This window comes from Indicator indicator, chromosome 15 (genome assembly GCF_027791375.1).
Source record: "Indicator indicator isolate 239-I01 chromosome 15, UM_Iind_1.1, whole genome shotgun sequence".
Lineage (NCBI taxonomy): Eukaryota > Metazoa > Chordata > Aves > Piciformes > Indicatoridae > Indicator > Indicator indicator.
In genome coordinates, this window is record NC_072024.1 from 16,474,441 (window position 1) to 16,492,660 (window position 18,220).

The 18,220-nt window shown below is 58.7% G+C and overlaps 1 protein-coding gene across 2 annotated transcripts in view; it reads right to left on the reverse strand.

Annotated features, from left to right (window-relative positions):
* SEMA3F (semaphorin 3F) overlaps positions 1-15,475 on the reverse strand; it is a 19,647-nt gene extending 4,172 nt beyond the window's left edge. The window contains exons 1-9 of one of the 2 annotated variants that reach the window (XM_054387506.1): positions 15,364-15,475; positions 6,349-6,509; positions 6,120-6,182; positions 5,289-5,408; positions 3,817-3,897; positions 1,673-1,766; positions 1,188-1,307; positions 149-288; positions 1-69 (exon numbers count right to left, since the gene is read on the reverse strand). The exon at positions 1-69 is cut by the window's left edge and continues 46 nt beyond it. In XM_054387506.1, the coding sequence (XP_054243481.1) occupies positions 1-69; positions 149-288; positions 1,188-1,307; positions 1,673-1,766; positions 3,817-3,897; positions 5,289-5,408; positions 6,120-6,182; positions 6,349-6,509; positions 15,364-15,475 (960 nt within the window). The remainder of the gene's footprint in view (positions 70-148; positions 289-1,187; positions 1,308-1,672; positions 1,767-3,816; positions 3,898-5,288; positions 5,409-6,119; positions 6,183-6,348; positions 6,510-15,363) is intronic. The other variant, XM_054387507.1, reaches the window with a different exon arrangement.
* Positions 15,476-18,220: the final 2,745 nt, after the last annotated feature.

Below are 18,220 nucleotides of genomic sequence, written 5' to 3' on the forward strand. Positions count from 1 at the left end.
GCAGACGAGTCGTGCCTTCAGGAACGTGCTCCACTTGTTCACGAGGCAGCAGTGGCCCCCATCATCATTCTACAATGGAGGGACTCTAGTGCCCAGCCCTGAAAGTCCCATGCCCGCCCCCCTGCCTGTTGCCCCCTGCTCCACCCACCAGGCAGATGCGCCCGATGCGAGAATAGACCCCGGGGCTCAGCGGGGCATCAGCTGACTTCTCCCGGAAGAAGAAGTAGAGCTTGTCGTCATTCCTCTCGCTGCTGTCGGGGATGAGCTGGGCTCGGACAAAGGCTGGGTCTGGAACAGCACAGCATGGCACTGTCAGCCCAGCAGCACCCTCTGCTCTGTGCCACAGTGGGATGCCAAGCCCCTTCTCCTCTGCCTTTGCCTAGTTCCTGGAAAACCTTGGCTGTGGTCACAAGGTGACAGCTGGATCTGAACCAGAGCTGCAGAGGTGGGCTGAAGAACTGAGTCTCTCTGCTGGACACTGGTGCTCCAGGAAGGGCTCAAAGCATCCCTGAGGCCCGTGGGAGCATTCCTGAGGTCCACAGGGTGGAGAGTTCCAGCAGTTCTATATGCACAGCAGTGGGAACCAGTCATCCCCCCTGGGGAGGAACCACACAGCCTGGAAGCTTCTCAGGAAGCTCTTCCCTGCCATCCATCAGCTGGTGCCCAGTCTGCGCTGACAGCTCCCCCTCTTCGGGTTACTGCCCCGCCGGCTCCCCAGCCTGGCAGGATCATCCCATCTGCTCTGCTCTGTTTACTCAGCTGCTGCCCCGCAGGCAGGGGTGCTCCAAGGGGAGCAGGATGAGTGCTTGGGGTCACTGACTGCAGGCGACATGGTTGACATCTCAGCCCTGCAGAAACCCATGCACAATCTCCAGCAGAGCCAGCCCCATCTCTCACCACCTGGCTGCTTCCACTGCCCAGCAAAGCTAGCCTGTCTGTCACTGCTCCACACAGCTATCCCTCTGCTCTTCTGCCTAAATTTCCATCCATCCATCCATCCATCCATCCATCCATCCATCCATCCATCCATCCATCCATCCACCCATCCAACCACTCCCCACCTATCCATCCCTCATCCTCCCATCCATCATCTGTCCACCCATCCATCAACTGTCAGCTGTCAACCTTCCATCCCCCCATCCACCACCTGTCCACCCATCCATCCCCACCCCCCCACCCAAACTCACCGTTGAGCCAGCGTGAGTTGTACTGGTCTGTCCTCATGGCTGTCTGCTTGCCCATGGTGCGGAAAATGGCTGCATCCGTTCCCATGAAGTCAATATAGACACCAGCATAGAGCTCTTCATCTTCAGAGGGCAGACAGAGATCAGATGGGGTCTCCCCACCAGTCCCATCTACCCACCTTCTCCCACTGCCCCAGGCTGCATCCAGCCCCTCCTGGTTGGTAGCCACCCAGTAACCAAGACCTGTGGCCATCCCAGAGCTTGAGAGGCTGGCACTGGTCTGTAACCAGGACTCCAACCTCCACTGGGCTAGGTGCCCAAGGACTGGGCATCCCAGGTACCTGAAGCAGGCATGGGTGGCTCAGGCAGGCACTTTGGGGATGTTTGGGCAGCATAAGAAGACAGTGAGAGCAGCTGTCCCATCTTGCCTTGCCTGTTTTTTCTGCCCAACTCAGGCAGTACCAGTCCTGGGGAACTACAGGACTCACTTATCAATGCAGAGACGGTGTCTACTTTGGGATCATAGGAACACTTCCCCTTGCCTGACTCCAGCTTGTCCGGCTCCAGGTAGAAGATATAATCCTGGAGAAGGAAGCAGACCGAGGAGCTGGTTAGACTTTTATCTCTCTGTGCCCGTGGCACTTTCTGAAATCCACCATGAGATGCAGCCTCCTCCAGGATGGAGTCCAGTGGCAAGGACTGATAGGGACTGTCCAACAACAGGAGTCTGCAGGTCTCCTGAGAAGCTGAAGCCAGCACAAGCTACTCCTCCAGCATTGCTGGATGCTCCTCCATGCTCCTCCATGCCCTCCACCACTTGGAGATTTGGCTGAGCCACCAGGCCGAAAGGCGGTATCCATCTTCTAGGTCCACTTCCAAGCAAACATCTCCCTCCAACCACCTCTTTGTTCTGGCCATCTGTGTCACCCATTGCCACTTGACCAGTTCCAGCTCACATAGCTCCATCAGATTCAGCAGTCAGGGTTTGGCCAGTGGCACAACTCAGCTGTGGGACCCGATGTGCTCCTCTTGCCAGGACCCATTTTCCAGGGGTGCCACCAGGGTGGCATGTGGTGAGTTCCTGCATCTGCTCTGGCAGATTCGTCCCACGCCATTGGAAGTCTTGTCCCCACTGTTGCCTCTGCCTTCTTGTGCTATCCCCAGCACTGTCACATGTTCTTGCCCAGGAGAGAAACCCACACTGCCCCTAGAGATGCAGGCAAAATCCTCTGCCAGTGCCAGCTCGCAGCAGGTAAGGTCAGGCTGGGCCAACCAGGGCGCCTTTTGCCATTGGTGTAGGGAGTCCCAGAGCTGGGGTGAAGCAGCTGTGGGGAACCCAGGTGCAGGGGGGAACCTCAGGCAATCAATTCAGGCCTTTGGAGCTGACTGCTGGCCCTGTGCACTGGATTTGACGTAAGGGTGATGGACATGATGGTGGTCACCTTCCATCAAGAAGTGAACAGAGCTCCCAGGGCCAGCATTGCGTGGGGACCTGGTATGCTCACTGTGCATAGGGTTTGCTCATGCCAGCTACAATCAGGGCAGCTCAGCCTCTGCGATGGGCATGGCCGTACTTCCACCATCCCCATTACTGCACCCTGCCACCCGTGCCACTGTCACCATCACAAACACCTCTGCCTAGCACTAGTCCCATTTCCAAGCTAGGCAAACCCTTTGCAGGAGGGACAACCTGGCTCTCCAGTGCAGCCCTGGTGCCAGCCATAACACCTCACCCTCTCAGCTGGGCAACCCACAGCTATTGCACAGTGCAAGCACTGCACTTTGAAACACATTAGAACTGCCTGAAAGCAGGTGCCACCAGCCCCCATCAAGCATTTGCCCAGGGCACAGGGACCTGGGACCAGTTCCAGCAGGGAGGGAGGAACCAGGGTCACCCAAGGAGGCCAAAAAGGCAACGGTGCTTCCCCACTGTGGAAGCTGGCAGATGGGAGCAGCCTGCAGCTGGCAAGATCCTCGCAGCTGAGCATCGCCCTCTGCCCCCTGAACACCCACCCTCAGAGTAGAGGGACTGGCAGAGAGGAGCACTGAGAGTCCCTGGTCCATGCACTGACCCATGTTAGTCCAGAGGGGAGAGGCTCAGCGGGTGGCACTGTCAGGGTGGGCAGGACACTGGGTGACCTCAGAAGCCAGGGACAGTGTTGCCTCCCTGTGCCCGCTTGCCTGCCGGGATGGCACAAGCCCCTCCCGGGGCAGCTGCTCAATGATGTTTTTGTAGACACTATCAAAACACCTCCTGCACGTCGCCTTGGAATTCTCCCCTGAAACATCTCAAGCCCCATGGCTCTGCTGACATGTAGCCCCACTTGCAAGGGACAAGCCTGGAGCTGAGCAAAGCTGGTGGTGGTGAGGAGAGGCCCCATCCCTGACAGTGTCCCCCACAGGTGCCCGTATGGAACTGGGAAGGAAGCAGTTAGTGAGAAGGAGAGCAGACGCCAGGCTGGTGGCCAGAAGATGCTGTGCCAAGAGGGAAGAAGATGGCAGGGTTACCCATGGTATGGGGTGCCCGACCCAGGGGTTGGATGCATGCCGGTGGGAAGGAAGAGCCCGCGGCTCTGGCGTGCCCGGGGGAGAGGTGGGCACGGCTGCGGCGGGCTCCCAGACTGGTTCCCACCTTGCTCTGTGCTGGTCTCGGGCTGAGGGGGCCCTCGGTGGATCTGCTTTCCTGGCCTCCTGGCTGGCTCGGCGGAAACCCCTGGGGAAAAGGAGCAGGGCAGAGAATTAGCACCAGAGGGGGAAGGAACCCCTTGGGCAGGGGTGGGTGGGGGACCCCAAGAGCTGGGGTGATGGGTGCCCATGGAGCAGCAGAGCTGTGGTCCCCACAGAATGTACTAGTGGGCATCCCTGGATGCTCTGGGCTGAGCTGGCCTCCAGCAGGAGCTTCTCCAGGAGGGATTCCACCCTCTCATACAGAACTGGGGTGCCCCAGTGTGGGGCAGGGGAGAGTGGAAAGGTGGCTGCCCATAGCCAGTCCAGGTTGGGCTCAGATGTGGGGATGCAAAGACAGCACCTGCAACCCAGCTGGCAGGGCCCTGTGCAGAGGAGCAACGCCTTGGAGCTGAGCTGCAGCATGGGTGAGGTTACCAGTACCATGGGGGCTCTGGAATACCCTGTCCCTGTCACACTGCAGCTGTCTCTGTTGGAGTGGACAGACAATGCTGGCCTCAACTGCACCAATACTCCTGGTCTTCCTCAAGTGCCGCCACTGCTCAGTTGGGTTCTAATCTGGTCCCAGTCCAGTCCCAATCTGTAGTGTCCAAGCAGCATCTGCTTCTCTTGGTGCCCATGCCAGGCTTGAGGGCACTGAGGCTGATGCCTGTCCTCTATGTCCACCGCTGTGCTCTTCCCTTGGCTTGGGTTGGTGGCACCTTCCTGACTCCAACTGGGAGAGGACCCAACCCAGGACCTGCCAGTCCAGTGCAGAGGGAAAGGACCCCCTGCAGGGCTCAGGACCCCTCAAGATGCCCACGCTGCTACTTGCAGAGACTGGTTCCCTCCAGGGCTGTGCTGAAAGCACTCCATCTGCCACAGCTCCAGCCCAGCGGTATGTGACTTTGATGTCACCCTCTTGCTACGCATCATGGTCTTCAGGGATGGGTGACATCCATCCAGGGACATCCATGACATGGCTGCATGCACTGGCATAATCCCTGACACCATTCTCCTGCTGCTGAGTGTGGTGCCAGGCATCCTCTGACTCCATGGTGAGGGGCTCGGTAGCCTGATGGGTGGGTGGGAAGTTGAAGCAGGGGTGGACGTCCCTCAGTCTGGCGATGATCCTGTAGTGGCTGCGGACGGCGAGGTGGGAGGGCATGTCACATGGAACCTGGCATCCAGCTCTGCTCTGCAGTCCTTGGTCTGTGGAGATGGCTCAGCCCCTCTCGGCAGCACACCACCGTTAGCCATGGTGACCCCCCAGGCCAACAACGCCCCCCAACCCTCTGCCCCTCAACCCTCCCAACTCCAGCTGGCAGAGCCGAGTCATGCCAGGCCGCACTCCTGCACCCTGCTGCAATTCCATGGTGGCTGCACTGGCAACACAGGGCCAGACACAAGCTCAGCACCCTCATCCTTCCCACCCCTCACCTGGGCTTTGCGCCCGCGGTTGACAAAGGTGCAGATGGGGTTGTAGGCACCAGTGCCGCACACGTAGAGGTGGGTCCGGTTCCAGGGCTGGATCAGGCGGATGAAGTTGCCACACTCTCCCTGAGAAGCAGAGGAGGGGGTGCATGGGGAAGGGAAATCCCTCTTCCCACTGCCTCTCAGCCCCTGCTGTGGTAGGCACCATGGGGTCCATCCCCCTGGCACAAGGTAGGAGCTGGGGAAAGGAGAAACCAAGCCAAGGAGCTAGGAGGGTGGAATGCTGGCATGGGGCATGGGCTGACCTGGTACATTGGATGGGGCCATTAGGTTGGGATGAGGCCAAGAGTTGGCATTGTTATGGGCTGGCATGGGTCATGGACTGGTATGGGTCATGGGATGGCATGAAGCCATGGGTTGGCATGGGGCATGGGTTCCTGTGGGTCCTAGCATGTGATGGGTTATGGGTTAGTATAAGTCATAGGTTGGAATGAGCTGTGGGATGGTATGTGGTATGAGCAGCATGGGTCGGGGTTGGCACAAGTCATGAGCTGTCACACTGGAAGGCTCAGCCTTAACTGCCGGGAGGAAGTAGCATGGGGAGCTTGGCTTCCTACTTGCCCAGGAAGCTCTCCATGATCTGCATGGCTGGGACTGAAGGGGTGGCAGAACTTTGCCAAGCACCTTGGAGTGCCAGCCTATCCTGGCATGGCTGTACTACAGAGGAACTGGGGCACAGCTTCTCCAGGGTAGGACCCGGGGACACATATCCCTCTCCAGTGCCAGCTACCAGCACCCCCCTCCACTATCAGAACAGGATTTGTGGTGGCCACTCACATTGCTGTTCTTGCCTGACAGGATGCACTCCTCGATCCTCTGCTGGGATGCAGGCCAATGGATCTGTGGAGACATCAGCCCAGGGGAGACCAGGGCTCCCAGTTAGCCTCACCTCTTCCCCACCACCACCAGCAATGCCCATTGAGCTCCTGCACCGGTATCTAAACTGCCTCCCCAGGTGCCTGGCTGACCCCTCCGGCTGCCCCCTGGCCCTGCGATGGCAGCTTACAATGAGGGGCTCGCGGTTGATGTCATGGAGGTCCAGGGAGAGGACGTAGTCCTTGCTGCCCACGTACATGCGGTCATGGTCCTCGTCCTTCAGCAGGATGCGGTAGTCGCTGGAGTTGAGCAGGAAGTTGAAGAAGTGCGCTGTGCCTGTTGCCTTCAGCTCTGCAGGGACAAAGGGGCAGGTGTTAGCACCCCAGGACCTCTGCCTTCCCTGCTGCCATCCCTGCACCTGACTCTAAGTCTGGTCCTGGCTGCAGGACATCCTGTGAGAGCAGGTGCCCACCTTCCAGACCATAGTGCTCAACTTCCAGGCCATGGTGCCCATCTCCTCCTCCAGGAGCGCCACGCCATGATGTTGCCACATCTGTGCAGGACATAGGGCAATAACAGAGATTCTCATGGCTGATTGGCACAGCCAAGAGTGGCCAGGGTAGAGGGCAGCAGGACCTGGGCTCAGGAGACACAGCACCTCATATCAGGGAGTGAAGCTCCTGAAGAGGGGGCACCCTGGCACCCCAGCCAAGAGCCCGTAGGTCCCAAAATCTCCAGCATCTTCCCTCTTCTTCCTTGTGACTCCATGTCCCAGACAGGCTCCTCAGATGGGGGAGCTGGGACCCCAAGAAGCCACCTCCCAGGGAGGGTATGCATCTCTCCCTTGCTTTGCGTCCCCCATCCCCCCTTAGGAAGCTATTTTTAGCCCAAGTGTGGGAGCAATGAGTGAAAGAGGATAATGAGGGTCATGAATATTCACAAGTGCAATGAGGCAGCCAGATGGAAGGCAGAAGTGCTGCAGATGATGTGGGTCGGTGCCAAGGACCACGCGGCAAGGGCCAGGGCAGAGGCAAGAAAGAGGATCCTACCCCCATGGGACACTATTTATCCTCAATGCCACTCCCTTTGGAGGTGCCACACCCTTTGGATGTGTCACCTCCTTTGGATGCCACCCCAGCCAAGAGATGCCACCTCCACAGGATGACATCTACCCTGCATGACACTCCTTTGGAAGTGCCATCCTTTTGGAAATGTCACATCTTTAGAGGTGCCACCCTTCTGAATGCCACCAACAGACATCAGATGCCATTCCCATACAATGTAAGCTTGCCCTTGTGGAGGTGCTACTTGGACATATCACTCTTTTTAGATGTCACCAGCAATCATCAGATGCTACCTCCATGGGATATAATCTGCCCTAGATGCCAAAGGGTGCCACTCCCTTTGGAGGTGTCATCCTCACTGGATGTCACCACCAGCCATCAGAGCACACCCCAGCCATCAGATGCCACTCCCATGTGAGATGCTGGCCCCATGAGCATCCCCATGCCACAGCACTTGTCCCTCTCCCCAGGGGCATGCCAGGCACAGGCACTGGGTGCCAGAGCGGGAAGGAGCGCGGGAAGGAGCACGGGAAGGAGCACGTCAGCTTCCAAGCAGTGCTGGGCAGGGCTCCAGCGGCCAGCTGCTCTTCCTAGTCAGGATGCCAAGTGCCTGCAGATCCCTGACCTCTCGCCTGCCAGCTCCATGGGTATTCCCAGAGTCCCTTTCTTTCCTGGGCACCCTGGGTTGGCAAGGGGCTGCCCTCTTTAGGGAGTGGAAGAGGTATCAGTGCCCTGCACTCTAGCACCTTGGTGGTGTCACAGACTTCGTTACACAGCTCTGGAGACCCCCTCGCTTGGCATCCCAGGGGTGGGCTGGGGTTTGGTGGCAAATGTTTGCACAGTAAGTATGGCAAACACGCTCCTGCTGACCAGGGCAAAAGCAGGGAGCCCACAGGAAGGGGACACAGGGGTGTCTGCACATGGACAGATCAGTGCCTCTTGGTGTCACTGAGAGAACCCACTCTGTCCCACAGCTGGAAGTAGTGCTCCCTAGGCCCCAGCTCTGTGGCAGGGCACCCACGGTCCACTTGGCATTGCTCAGCCATGGTAGTGAGACCAGCATGGGACAGAAACCCACCAGGGCACACTGTGGGAAATGGCGTCACGAGATACAACATCAACTGTCCCCCGACCTGGGGCTCTGCCCACCTGGTGGGAGCACCATGGGCATGCAGAGGAGCTGGCAGGTTAGGCCGTGGGCAGGGGAGTGCCCCTGCCATGGCAGAGGTGCAGTGGATGGGGGGGGCTGGAGGGAGACTGCCCATTTGTCTGCTCTACAGCACAGTCCTCCTCCTGCCTTTCCCATCTGGGCTCCAGATGCTCCCTGTTGCCAGGACTGGCTTGCTGGCCACCCGTGGCGTCCCTTGCCTGTCCCAGAGTATCCCCCGACTCTCTCGTGCTGTTCCCTGCCTGTGTTGTGGCACACAGGGTCCAGTCCCTGCCTGTCCCACGGCCTGCAGCTGTGCCACGAACACAGTGTGTGTGTGTGTGCACGTGTGCAGCGTGACATGGGGGGGTGTGCATGTGTGTATCCCACACAGTGTATGGATGCACAGCTGAACGCGTGTAGTTGTGTGCCCCACACCACGTGTGCCCCACTCCATGTGTGCCCCACTGAGTGCAGGCCTGGGTATGTGCACCCACACAGTGTGTGTGCCCATATGTGCCCATATGTGCCCTGGGGGCATGGGAAGAATTTCTTGAGGCTTCCCCTGGAAGGATGCTGGTGTCAGTAGGGGCAGAGCTGGGAGCCAGGAAAGGGCAGGGCAGCTCCTGCAGCTGGGTGACGCAGGCAGAGCAGGACAGCTCGTCCCCAGTGCTGGGGGATGAGCCAGTGAGGAATTTGCATGCCCAGCCATCCAGCTCAGGGCAGAGATGACCCTGGTGCAGGCAGAGACAGGGATGGCTGTTAAACCAAGCAGGAGCCTCTATGTCAGGACATCCAGTATGGCCAACCATTGGTGCCTGGCCAGGGGACACTACATCCAGTCTCCCCAGGGAATGTACTCCTGTCCTTGTTCTCACCAAGGACACTGGCAACAAAAGGTCCCATGCTAGCAATGGTTCCAAATATCCCACATCCATCAGGATGGGCGGCAGCAAGACTCAGCAGGGGCCAGGGATAGGAACACAAAGGGCCACAGACCCTCACTGGAGTCCCCATTCAGCCACCCATGTGCCAGTGATCAGAGAGACACCCCCAAAGAGGGGCCGTGACAGAACCACTGCCCCGTGACGCCCTCACCAAGTGGGATGGAGGGATGGGTGAGTCTCTGCTTCAACCTCTGACCTCCTGAACTGCCACCCTATGCCCTCCCCATCTAATCTCCCACCACAACTATGCCCCTAAACCTACCCCCAGCAGCCACTGGGGGTCCCTGGGGACAGAGCAGGGAGGAGGTTCGTTAGCTGATGCGCCCTGATGCGCATATTCCCTCCTACATCCCTGCTGCCAATCCCAGCACAGGCTGAGCTTCCCTGGCTGGCCAGGAGCCTAATCCTATTTTAATTGCCCAGCACCGGAGCCAGGAGCCATCCAGTATAGCAGCCAGGGTGGCCTCCCTGAGGACTGTCCCCTCAAAGCATCCCATGGAGCTTCCCTCCTCACCATCATTTGGTGGCCTCGGGGCTTGAGAAATATTTAATTACCATCTGCCCTCGAGCAATGCCAGTGGCCAGGAATTTGTCAGACCCTTGGCCAGCAGCATGGGGAGATGCTCGGCTCTGCCACAGCAGTGGTGAGCAGCACTGCCTGATTACATCTCTGCAAAGCCAAATTCTCCCTGTAACACCAAATCTGGGTTGAATTTCCAGCTCCAGCAGCTGCCCACACCTCCATCCTTGCTGGCCGTCACCACCGCCCCCTTGGGAAGGGATGAGCAGCCTCTACCCATCGCCCACTGGCACAGAGACCAACGCTGATCTCCAATGCCAAGGTGAGACTTTGGGGGTCCTCCATAAACAAAGCACCTGGGGGGAGAGAAGCTTTTCACCCCAACCCAACCCTTCATATCCCCCCAAGCCCCCAAACATCACCGGGGTGCCGGCATGAAGAGTTAATGGGAGCTGGTCACCTCCCCAGGTGCACCATTGCTGCTCCCCCCAAAACCAATTACAAGCGCTCTCACCTAATTAGTTTCTAATTATGGGCTTGTAGCGCATTCAACATAATTAGCATGTAAATTACACGGCATGTTTATATTCAATAACTGCTCTCCCCCCCTTCTCCCCCTTGGCTGGCAGCAGTTTCAGGAGCCCTTTCTTTGCATGGGGGGTGAATGAATTCACTCCAAATGCCGATGGAGAAGTCCAGTGCTGATCCCACAGGAGCCTGGCCTGGCAGGGATAAACCCTGGCTTCATCCCACAGTGTTTTAACCTACAAATTTATAAGTGTGCCCCAAATTTTGGAGATGCTCCCCTCCCTCGTATTTTTCCCTCTTGAAATGTGGGATGCAGCTTTTTGGGTACCAGTGCAGAAAAGGGATGGGAAGTGATGCTGGGAGAGGGATGGGGGCTGGATGTGTGCCCTCGAGTATTTAAAGCATTTGTTGTCACTGGGGCTGATCAAAGAGCTGGGTGGGTCACCCCATGAAAGCAGAATTGCTTATTTGTTTCAGCGTCACTCCACTACCCCTTGATGGGTTATTTATGATGTAATTAAGCTAATTACATGTAATAAGAGAATTTCCATGGCCCCCAGCCAAGCTCTTTTCCCATTTAACCGCTTCACAGGTGGGAGGAAACCAAAGCCGTTTTGCCAGGGCTTGGGAGATGAAATGGCTCCAGCTTCTGACTGCTGCCTTCCACTCCCATTCATCCCCAGCCCCTCTGGGAACATTGCCCTGCACTGGCACCCGGCATCCACGCCACCAGCCCCCGCAGCAGGGGACAGGTGCCATGGCTGCCTGGGTCAAATCCCTTGGGATGAAAGTAGGGCCAGCCCAATGCTCCCTCCTGCCACTGCCACCCGGGTGGTTGGGCACAGGACAGAAACAGAAACAAAAAAAAAAGAAACATTTTTTTTCAGCTGAAACCACTGATTCATCCCATGGTAAGCCTGCCCAAAATGTTTGCAGGGGGACCTGCCCCAGCAAGCAGTGAGGACACTGGTCCCCATCGGGTACCTGAGAGAGGGGATGCTCCAGCAGCAGGAAAATCCCCTCAGGAAGGAGCCCACCTTTGTAAAAAAACACTTCAATCCCCCCAAAAGCCAAGGGCTGACCTGAGGGGTCCCCACCCATCACCCTCTCAGGTCTTTTTTAAGTCTTTGGTATTATTTTTGCCTGCAGCCCCCAAGAGCACGGCACAGTACTGGGTGGGTGGGTGGCTGCTTCTCCAGGCCGTGTGATCCATCCTTGCTGGGAAGGCTGGGGTGCTCCAGGAGGGACTAGGAAGGGTGACAATGACATGCCAGGTCCCCAGGAAGGGCCACGCTGGCTGTGCTGCTCCAGAAGGCCCGTTGTTAATTTGAGGGATAACGAGCTTATTAGATATTGGCTTGGGGAGCTGAAATCACAGTTGGCTTTTTTTGAGGGGGGATGTTAAGGAGCTTATGGAGCCTTGCAGCTGGAGCCTGCAGGGCTCAGCCATGGCGGCAGCCGGTCTCAGTGGGTAGGTGGGAGCCCTTCTGTGGCAGCACCCCACAGCCACAGCCAGAGAAATCCTCTTAGGGGTTGCAGGGCTCAGCCCCATGTTCCTGTCCCCCAGGGTGCAATTCTGAGGGGGATGAGGAGCAGCATGTGGGGTCCAGCACACCCTTTGACTCACACCAGAGTGGGGACAGATGGTGCCAGCCCTCCTGGCATGTCCCCAGGACTAGCTGTCCCCTTGGCCCTGCCTATGCCCTGCTATGTCCCCCCATGTTTATCCCTGCCTGCTGTCACCAAGCAGTGCCCACAGCTGTGGCAGCTTAGGAGGGCGCCTGGATGGCCCCAGAGACATAGCCCCTTACTGGGCTCCTCTCAAGCCATCTGCCACCTCGGACCCTGGATCAAACATGTCAATATCCACTGACTGGGATGCCAGTGGAGTGGGAGGGGAAACTAAGGCACAAGGTAAGGAGGAGCATGGTCACACAGGGGGCTGGCAGCAGAGCCAAGAGGAGACTCCATAATTAATGTATCCTTTTAAAAGTGTTTTTTCCCTCTGCAGGAACTGCCCTGCCTCTCACCCAGCCCCTCCCAGTCAGGGCTGCCCCTCAGCCAGACCTTTGCCATGGCTTTTCCAAGAGGTGCTGGCATGGCTGTTCCTGTCACCACGGGCTGAGAGTCAGCACCTCCTGCTTTGAAGCCCCCCAGGAGAGCCCTGACCTCAAGGACTTCCCACAGCCACGTGGGCAAGAGCCCACCCTTCCTTCCCGCATGCTTTTCCCACGCTGGACAGAAAGCAGGACACGGAGGGATGAATCACCATCATCATCGTCATCACCTCCTGCATCCTCGTGGGGAAGGCACCAACCTCTGAGGTGCCCAAGCCCCCAGCATGGAGGAAGGCCAGAAGGAGAGGGGGCCACAGGATGTGTATGGGAGAGGGGAGGGAATTGTCAGCAAGGAGACGATTAAAAATATCCACCCTATTTCTGGCCGGCACCAGGCCGGGATCTGGGAAGAGCTATTGGCAAAAGGGAGCCACATCGGAGCCGCTCCCAGCACTGTTCTTTCCGTGCCGGCCACCTTCCTCTTGCTGACACACGGACAGGAAAGCCTTGAGAGGGAGGACAGACAAACAGGGACTGTGGGCATCATGGGATAGGGGGAAGGACTGAAGGATGAGGCCCTCCAGCCCATCAGCCTGCACTGAGGCGAAGGAGCTCAGCTCCTGCCCCTTCCCCATGGCGCTGTTATTTTATATATTTATTGTTCAGAGCACTCGTAGGCGCTGGGGCTCTGTAGAGGATGACGCAGGCCCCGGGGAGCTGCGACAAGCCTCTGGCGCGCGATAACAAGCAAAGGCAAACAAACTCTGAGACGCTCCCGAGGCTGGCCTGGCTCCAGGCAGCGTGGCTGAGGTGAGGCGCCAGGGTGGGGGGACACCACATACAGGGATGTGGCTGCTCCCACCAGCACTGCTTCTTCCCCAGCACCCTGCCAGCTGCCACTGCAAGGCTCTGGCCACCTCAGTCCCACTGGGCAGTGCCTCAGCCCAGGGATGCTACTCAAGGGGACCTGCACTCAGACCAAGCAGCATCCCTTCAGCAGTACTCACACCAATGACCACTGGGTGTCCTGCAGTACCTCGGCCACACCTCTGCAGGCCAGCCCAACTCATTACACCAGTGTCCCACTGCTCAGCTCCCATCACATCGAGCCTCACCATCTGCAGCTGCCCCAGAGAATTTGGGGCTGGGTATTTGGGTATGAGCCCTGGCTCTCCATGCAAGGGACCAGCCAGGAAGAGCTGCTGCCACCCCACATCTCTCACAGCTTTGAGGAGGCTTTGGGCTGATATTCAGCTTCAGGAAGCTGCTTAGTGGCAGCTCCGCATGTGGCTCCTGGTCTCCAAGGAAGACCCTGGACTAATTCTCCACTGTCACCACTGCAAGAGCGTGGGCAGGGAAGGGACAAGCAGCATTGCTTCCCAATCCTGGTGTGCTTGGATTCGGCATGCCACTGACATTCCTTCCCTGTGTGTCAGTGTGAACCAGCAACCAGCCCTTCTTCCAGACACACCAGGCAGCAGGGAGAACTGGAGATCCTGACATGGGCACCTGGATGACTCTTGCAGGTCCCTGGGCACAATCAGGAACCTCTGCTTCTCCAAACTGAGTAAAAAAAAAAAAAAAACAAACCCAAAACAGACCCCTGGCCCCTCCCTGCAGCACAGCAGGCCTAATCATGCTTATCTGGAATTAATCCTGTTCCTGGGGCACAATGGCAGCTGCAGGACAGTGACAGGCATTAACACACACCTTGCCGGGGTGGTAGGCAATGGGTCCAGACAGGGCTTCACAAGAGCCTCCTCATGCAATGGCTGCAATGAAGAGATGCTCCAAGGTGGGAAAAGGGCCACATCCTTGGGCGGGAAAAGGCAGCAGGCAAAGTACCCCAGCAGCAGCCCAAACCCCTCTGAAATAGTCTTTCAGAGATGAAAGAGGTGCCTGCCATGTGGGGAGGAATCGCTCACTCCTTTCCAGCCTGGGCTTGTCCCCAGCCTCTTCATTCCAGCCATTTTTCCTGTTGAGACCAGCCTGTAGCACCAATGGCTCACCTGCATGTGCTGTGTCTGCTGTCAGACCCCCAGCTTCTCCTGCCAGGCTCTGCTGGACTGGAGCAGCCATGCTCACACCAGCTCTACCACCGCACCCCAGGCTCACCAGTTCAGTAGACAGCCAGAGGGCAAAGGCATGGTGGGATGGCACATCTGGGGTGCAGGCAGCATGGCCCCAGCTCTCCCACAGAGACTTGTCTGCCCCAGCCACCCCAAAAGGAAGGTGACACAAGGTTCTGTGTGCCTGTCACTCTCCTGACATGCATCCTCAGACTGGGACACATCCAGTGGGGCTCAGGACAACAGCAGCACTGAATACACTGTGCTGAAAGGACCAGGTTTTTGTTCCACTCCTTGACGCTGCAACCTTGAGCCCTACCTCACTGCCCACCCTCAATGTCCCAATTGGCTCAGGACCAGTCCCTCTGTCAATGTGCACCCCAAAGCTGACCCGAGGTCCCCCTTGGCTCCCAGAGCGGGTTGAGTGGGTCAAGCAGTCAAAGGGTTAAGCCCCCCTCTCCCCAGCATCCTCCCCTCCTGCTTCTCCCGGCTCCCTGCCAGCTCCCAGGCATTAATACCAGCTGCTGGGGGGTCTGGGTGGCGTCAAGCTGCTGTCTGGACTCGGGGTGCTGCCAGGGGGGCTCCCCACACCTCAGCACCCCACTGTGCCAGGTGGAGGGAGGGAGCCACCCACAAGGGGAAATGTATTTGAGGGACTGGGCAGGCTACCAGCCTCCCCAGGCTGGGATGGGGCAGACTGGGAGCTTAGCCACCACTCAGGGATACAGATGTCCATGGAGATTTCTGGGGATGCAGCCTGCTGATGTCCCCTTGGGCAAGGAGGAGAAGCAGCCAGGAACAGGGTGCCCTTGGATCTCCTCTGCCTTCTTGAGGTCCCACCCTGCCCCCCAACTCCCACTGCTGGGCTCTTACCTTTGAATGAGAGCTGGACCCTTGGGGTGCTGAAGCCATGGTCCTTGGCATGGGTAGACCGCCAGCCCAGAGTCAGCAGGGTGACCCAGAGGAGGACGCTGACCACAGGCATGGTGGGCATGCACCTGGGTGCCGAGGTTGAGGGCAGTCCAGGGGCAGCTGAGCCTGCCAAAGAGGGCACAGCAGGGAGGGATGTTAGTTTGCTGCACCCATCATTCCCCTGTGGGGGTACAAGCCCCTACATCTCTCCATCCTGCTCTTCATCACCCACCAGCACTCTGCACCCTTCAGGGAAGGCTGAAAGCCCTAGGAGGGACTCAACCAAACCCTGCTCTGCAGGCTAAGGGTCCAGGATTAGGGGGTGCCCAGCCTCACCTCCTTGGGTGTCAAGCCAAGCACACAGGGCGAGGCAAGCATGGCAGTGAGCGCCACTGCAGCACGCTCCTCCACCCAAGCCAATGAGTCTTGCCCAGGTGAGGAGCATCTCTTCTCACGCCCAATCCTGCACAAGCCCACAGCATCTCTACAACATTGGCTGGCTCCCCCCAGCACCAGCAGCCAGAGGGTGCACCCATCCCCAGTCTTCTACCCTCCACCTCTTCCCCCATCCTCCCAGCCCCCAGCAAAGCAATAGCGAGCAGAGCCGGGATCAAATCTTTCCAACATGAAGGAAATCTGGACTTCATTATTCCAAGAACGTAGTATAAAAAAAAAAAAAAAGGGTTTCTTTTCTTCTTCTTCTTCTTCTTTTTTTTTCATAAATAAAAGAGGAAGAAAAAGAATTAACAAAAAAAAAAAAAAAAAAAAAAAAAGCCCTGCCTGTGTGCCAGGCAGCTGGACTCCCTGGGGCTCCGGCACTGAGCGGAGTCCGCCAAGCTGCCTCCAGCAAGCCACACACGCACCCCAGCACGGCTCGGCACGACTCAGCACGGTGGGCAGTGCCCCCGGCGTGCCCCGCTGGCCCTCCCAGAGAGCAATCATCCCCTCGGACCCAAGTCCCTCTGCCAAAGTAGCACCTTCTGCGGGGCTTCAGAAGGCTTCAGAATGGATTTGGAGAGAGACCCGCAGTAGGAAGCCCCTTTCGTCCCCAGGGAGCTGCCCACCCTTGGTAGGACGCGCTGAGCCATGGTAGCCGGTGGGGCTTGGGCATCTGGGGAGTGCCCGGCGAGCACACCCAAAGCCTGCCAGCACGCTGCGTCGAGGTGTGCCCACCCTGCCACCCCCACGAGGACATGCCCTCAGAACTGCCAACTGCCACCGCGCAGCACTACAGGGGACAGGCACTCACGTCGGTGCCGGGGGGCATGACCGGGATCCCCTCGGGGCAGCCCAGGAGATGTACACTGAATTGCAAGAGGGGCAATCACCCACCCCAGGGCTCAGCCCGCAGCCCACCCGGGTGGTCAGGCCGGCCCCTCACGGGCTGCCCAGCACCCACAACACTGGACCCAGCCCCAAGTGGGACAAGGGCAGCTGTATCGGCACCGGCCCCTCCAGCGCCGCGCTTCCTGGAGAGGCAGAGCAAGAGCCGGGGCGCGGCAGCACCACCTTTCCCGGGGGTTCAATATTTTTTCTCACTCTTTGCCTTCGCAGTCAATAAATATTTCGATTTGCTCCTCTCCCCCTACACACACTCAGCTCTGCTCCATTGTATTGGCATTCGGTCCCCTTCCAGGCTGCCCACCCCTTTCTCCTACCCGTTCCCAGGCTCTGCCCTTCCCATCAGCGCCAGGCCGGGACAGCCCGAGCCCCCAGTTCCTCCGCCAGCCAAAACTCCAGTTGGTTGCAGTTAAATAACCGCCCCCCCCTCCCCGGGCCGAGCAGACCGCCCCCCCCGCCCCCCATCCCCGGCAGCTTTAGGAAATAATTCTGGCAAATCCCACTATTGCATTTGGATGGAGCGGCGAACGCGTCAGAGACAGGGAGCGAGATGGCAAACAAAGGAAAAGAGGGAGAGGAGGGAGCGCAGGGCGAGGAGGGGGAAAGGGCCGGCGGCGAGCGGGGGGCACCCAGCCCCGGCCGGGAAAGGCAAATTCCAAGGAAGCCAAAAGGGGAAACGGCCCACTGGAGCGCACCTTGGCCGGGAAATCTCCATTTCCAGGGTCAGCTGCGCTCTGGGGAAAGCGGGAACTCCAGGGGACAGCAGCCACATTCCTCCCCACCAGCACCCGGGCTGGTTCGCGTTGGGTTGGGATTTTGAGAATTAAAGTTTGGCCATTGCTGGTGCTGCCGCAGGAAGATCAAAATCCCGCCCGGCTTTATCCCATCTCCCCAGGCCGGTCAACCGGGCGCCGAGGCAAAGGAATCCGGGGAAGATTTTCTGGGCTAGAACAGGGACTGCAGAGAGAGCCGAGACCCCGGGGCTGAGCCGGCCTGGGGGGTGCTGGGGGGTGTTGAGGGGAAGGGCTGCCCGCGCCCCTCATCCCAGAGGCCCCAGGAGCGAGCAGGAAACGTTTTGGGAGGCAAAGGCAATCCCAGCAGGATGGGCAGGGGGAAGGGAGCTGCCGCACCTCTCGATGCCCCCAACGCGCGATGCCACCGTCGGGAAGGGTGAAAAATAATTAAGAAATAAAATAACCCGCTGAGGGGAACGGTGCAGCCGTCCCTCGCACCCGAGCATAACTTCGAACAACTTCGCGCCGCCGGCCCTGCGGCACGGCTAGCCTGTCTCCGTGGAGAGCCGGACGGTCCCTGCGCCCCGGGCTCTGCCCGTCCCGCACTAGAGCATGGCGTCCCCGCGCGGTGGGCTGCAGCTGCCCCTCGCCACCCACTCCACGGTGCTGTGGGGGTAGCCGGTGTCTGTCCTCTCACCCCCAGCACCCTCTCCTTGGACACCCATCCGCCACCGAGCCCTGCC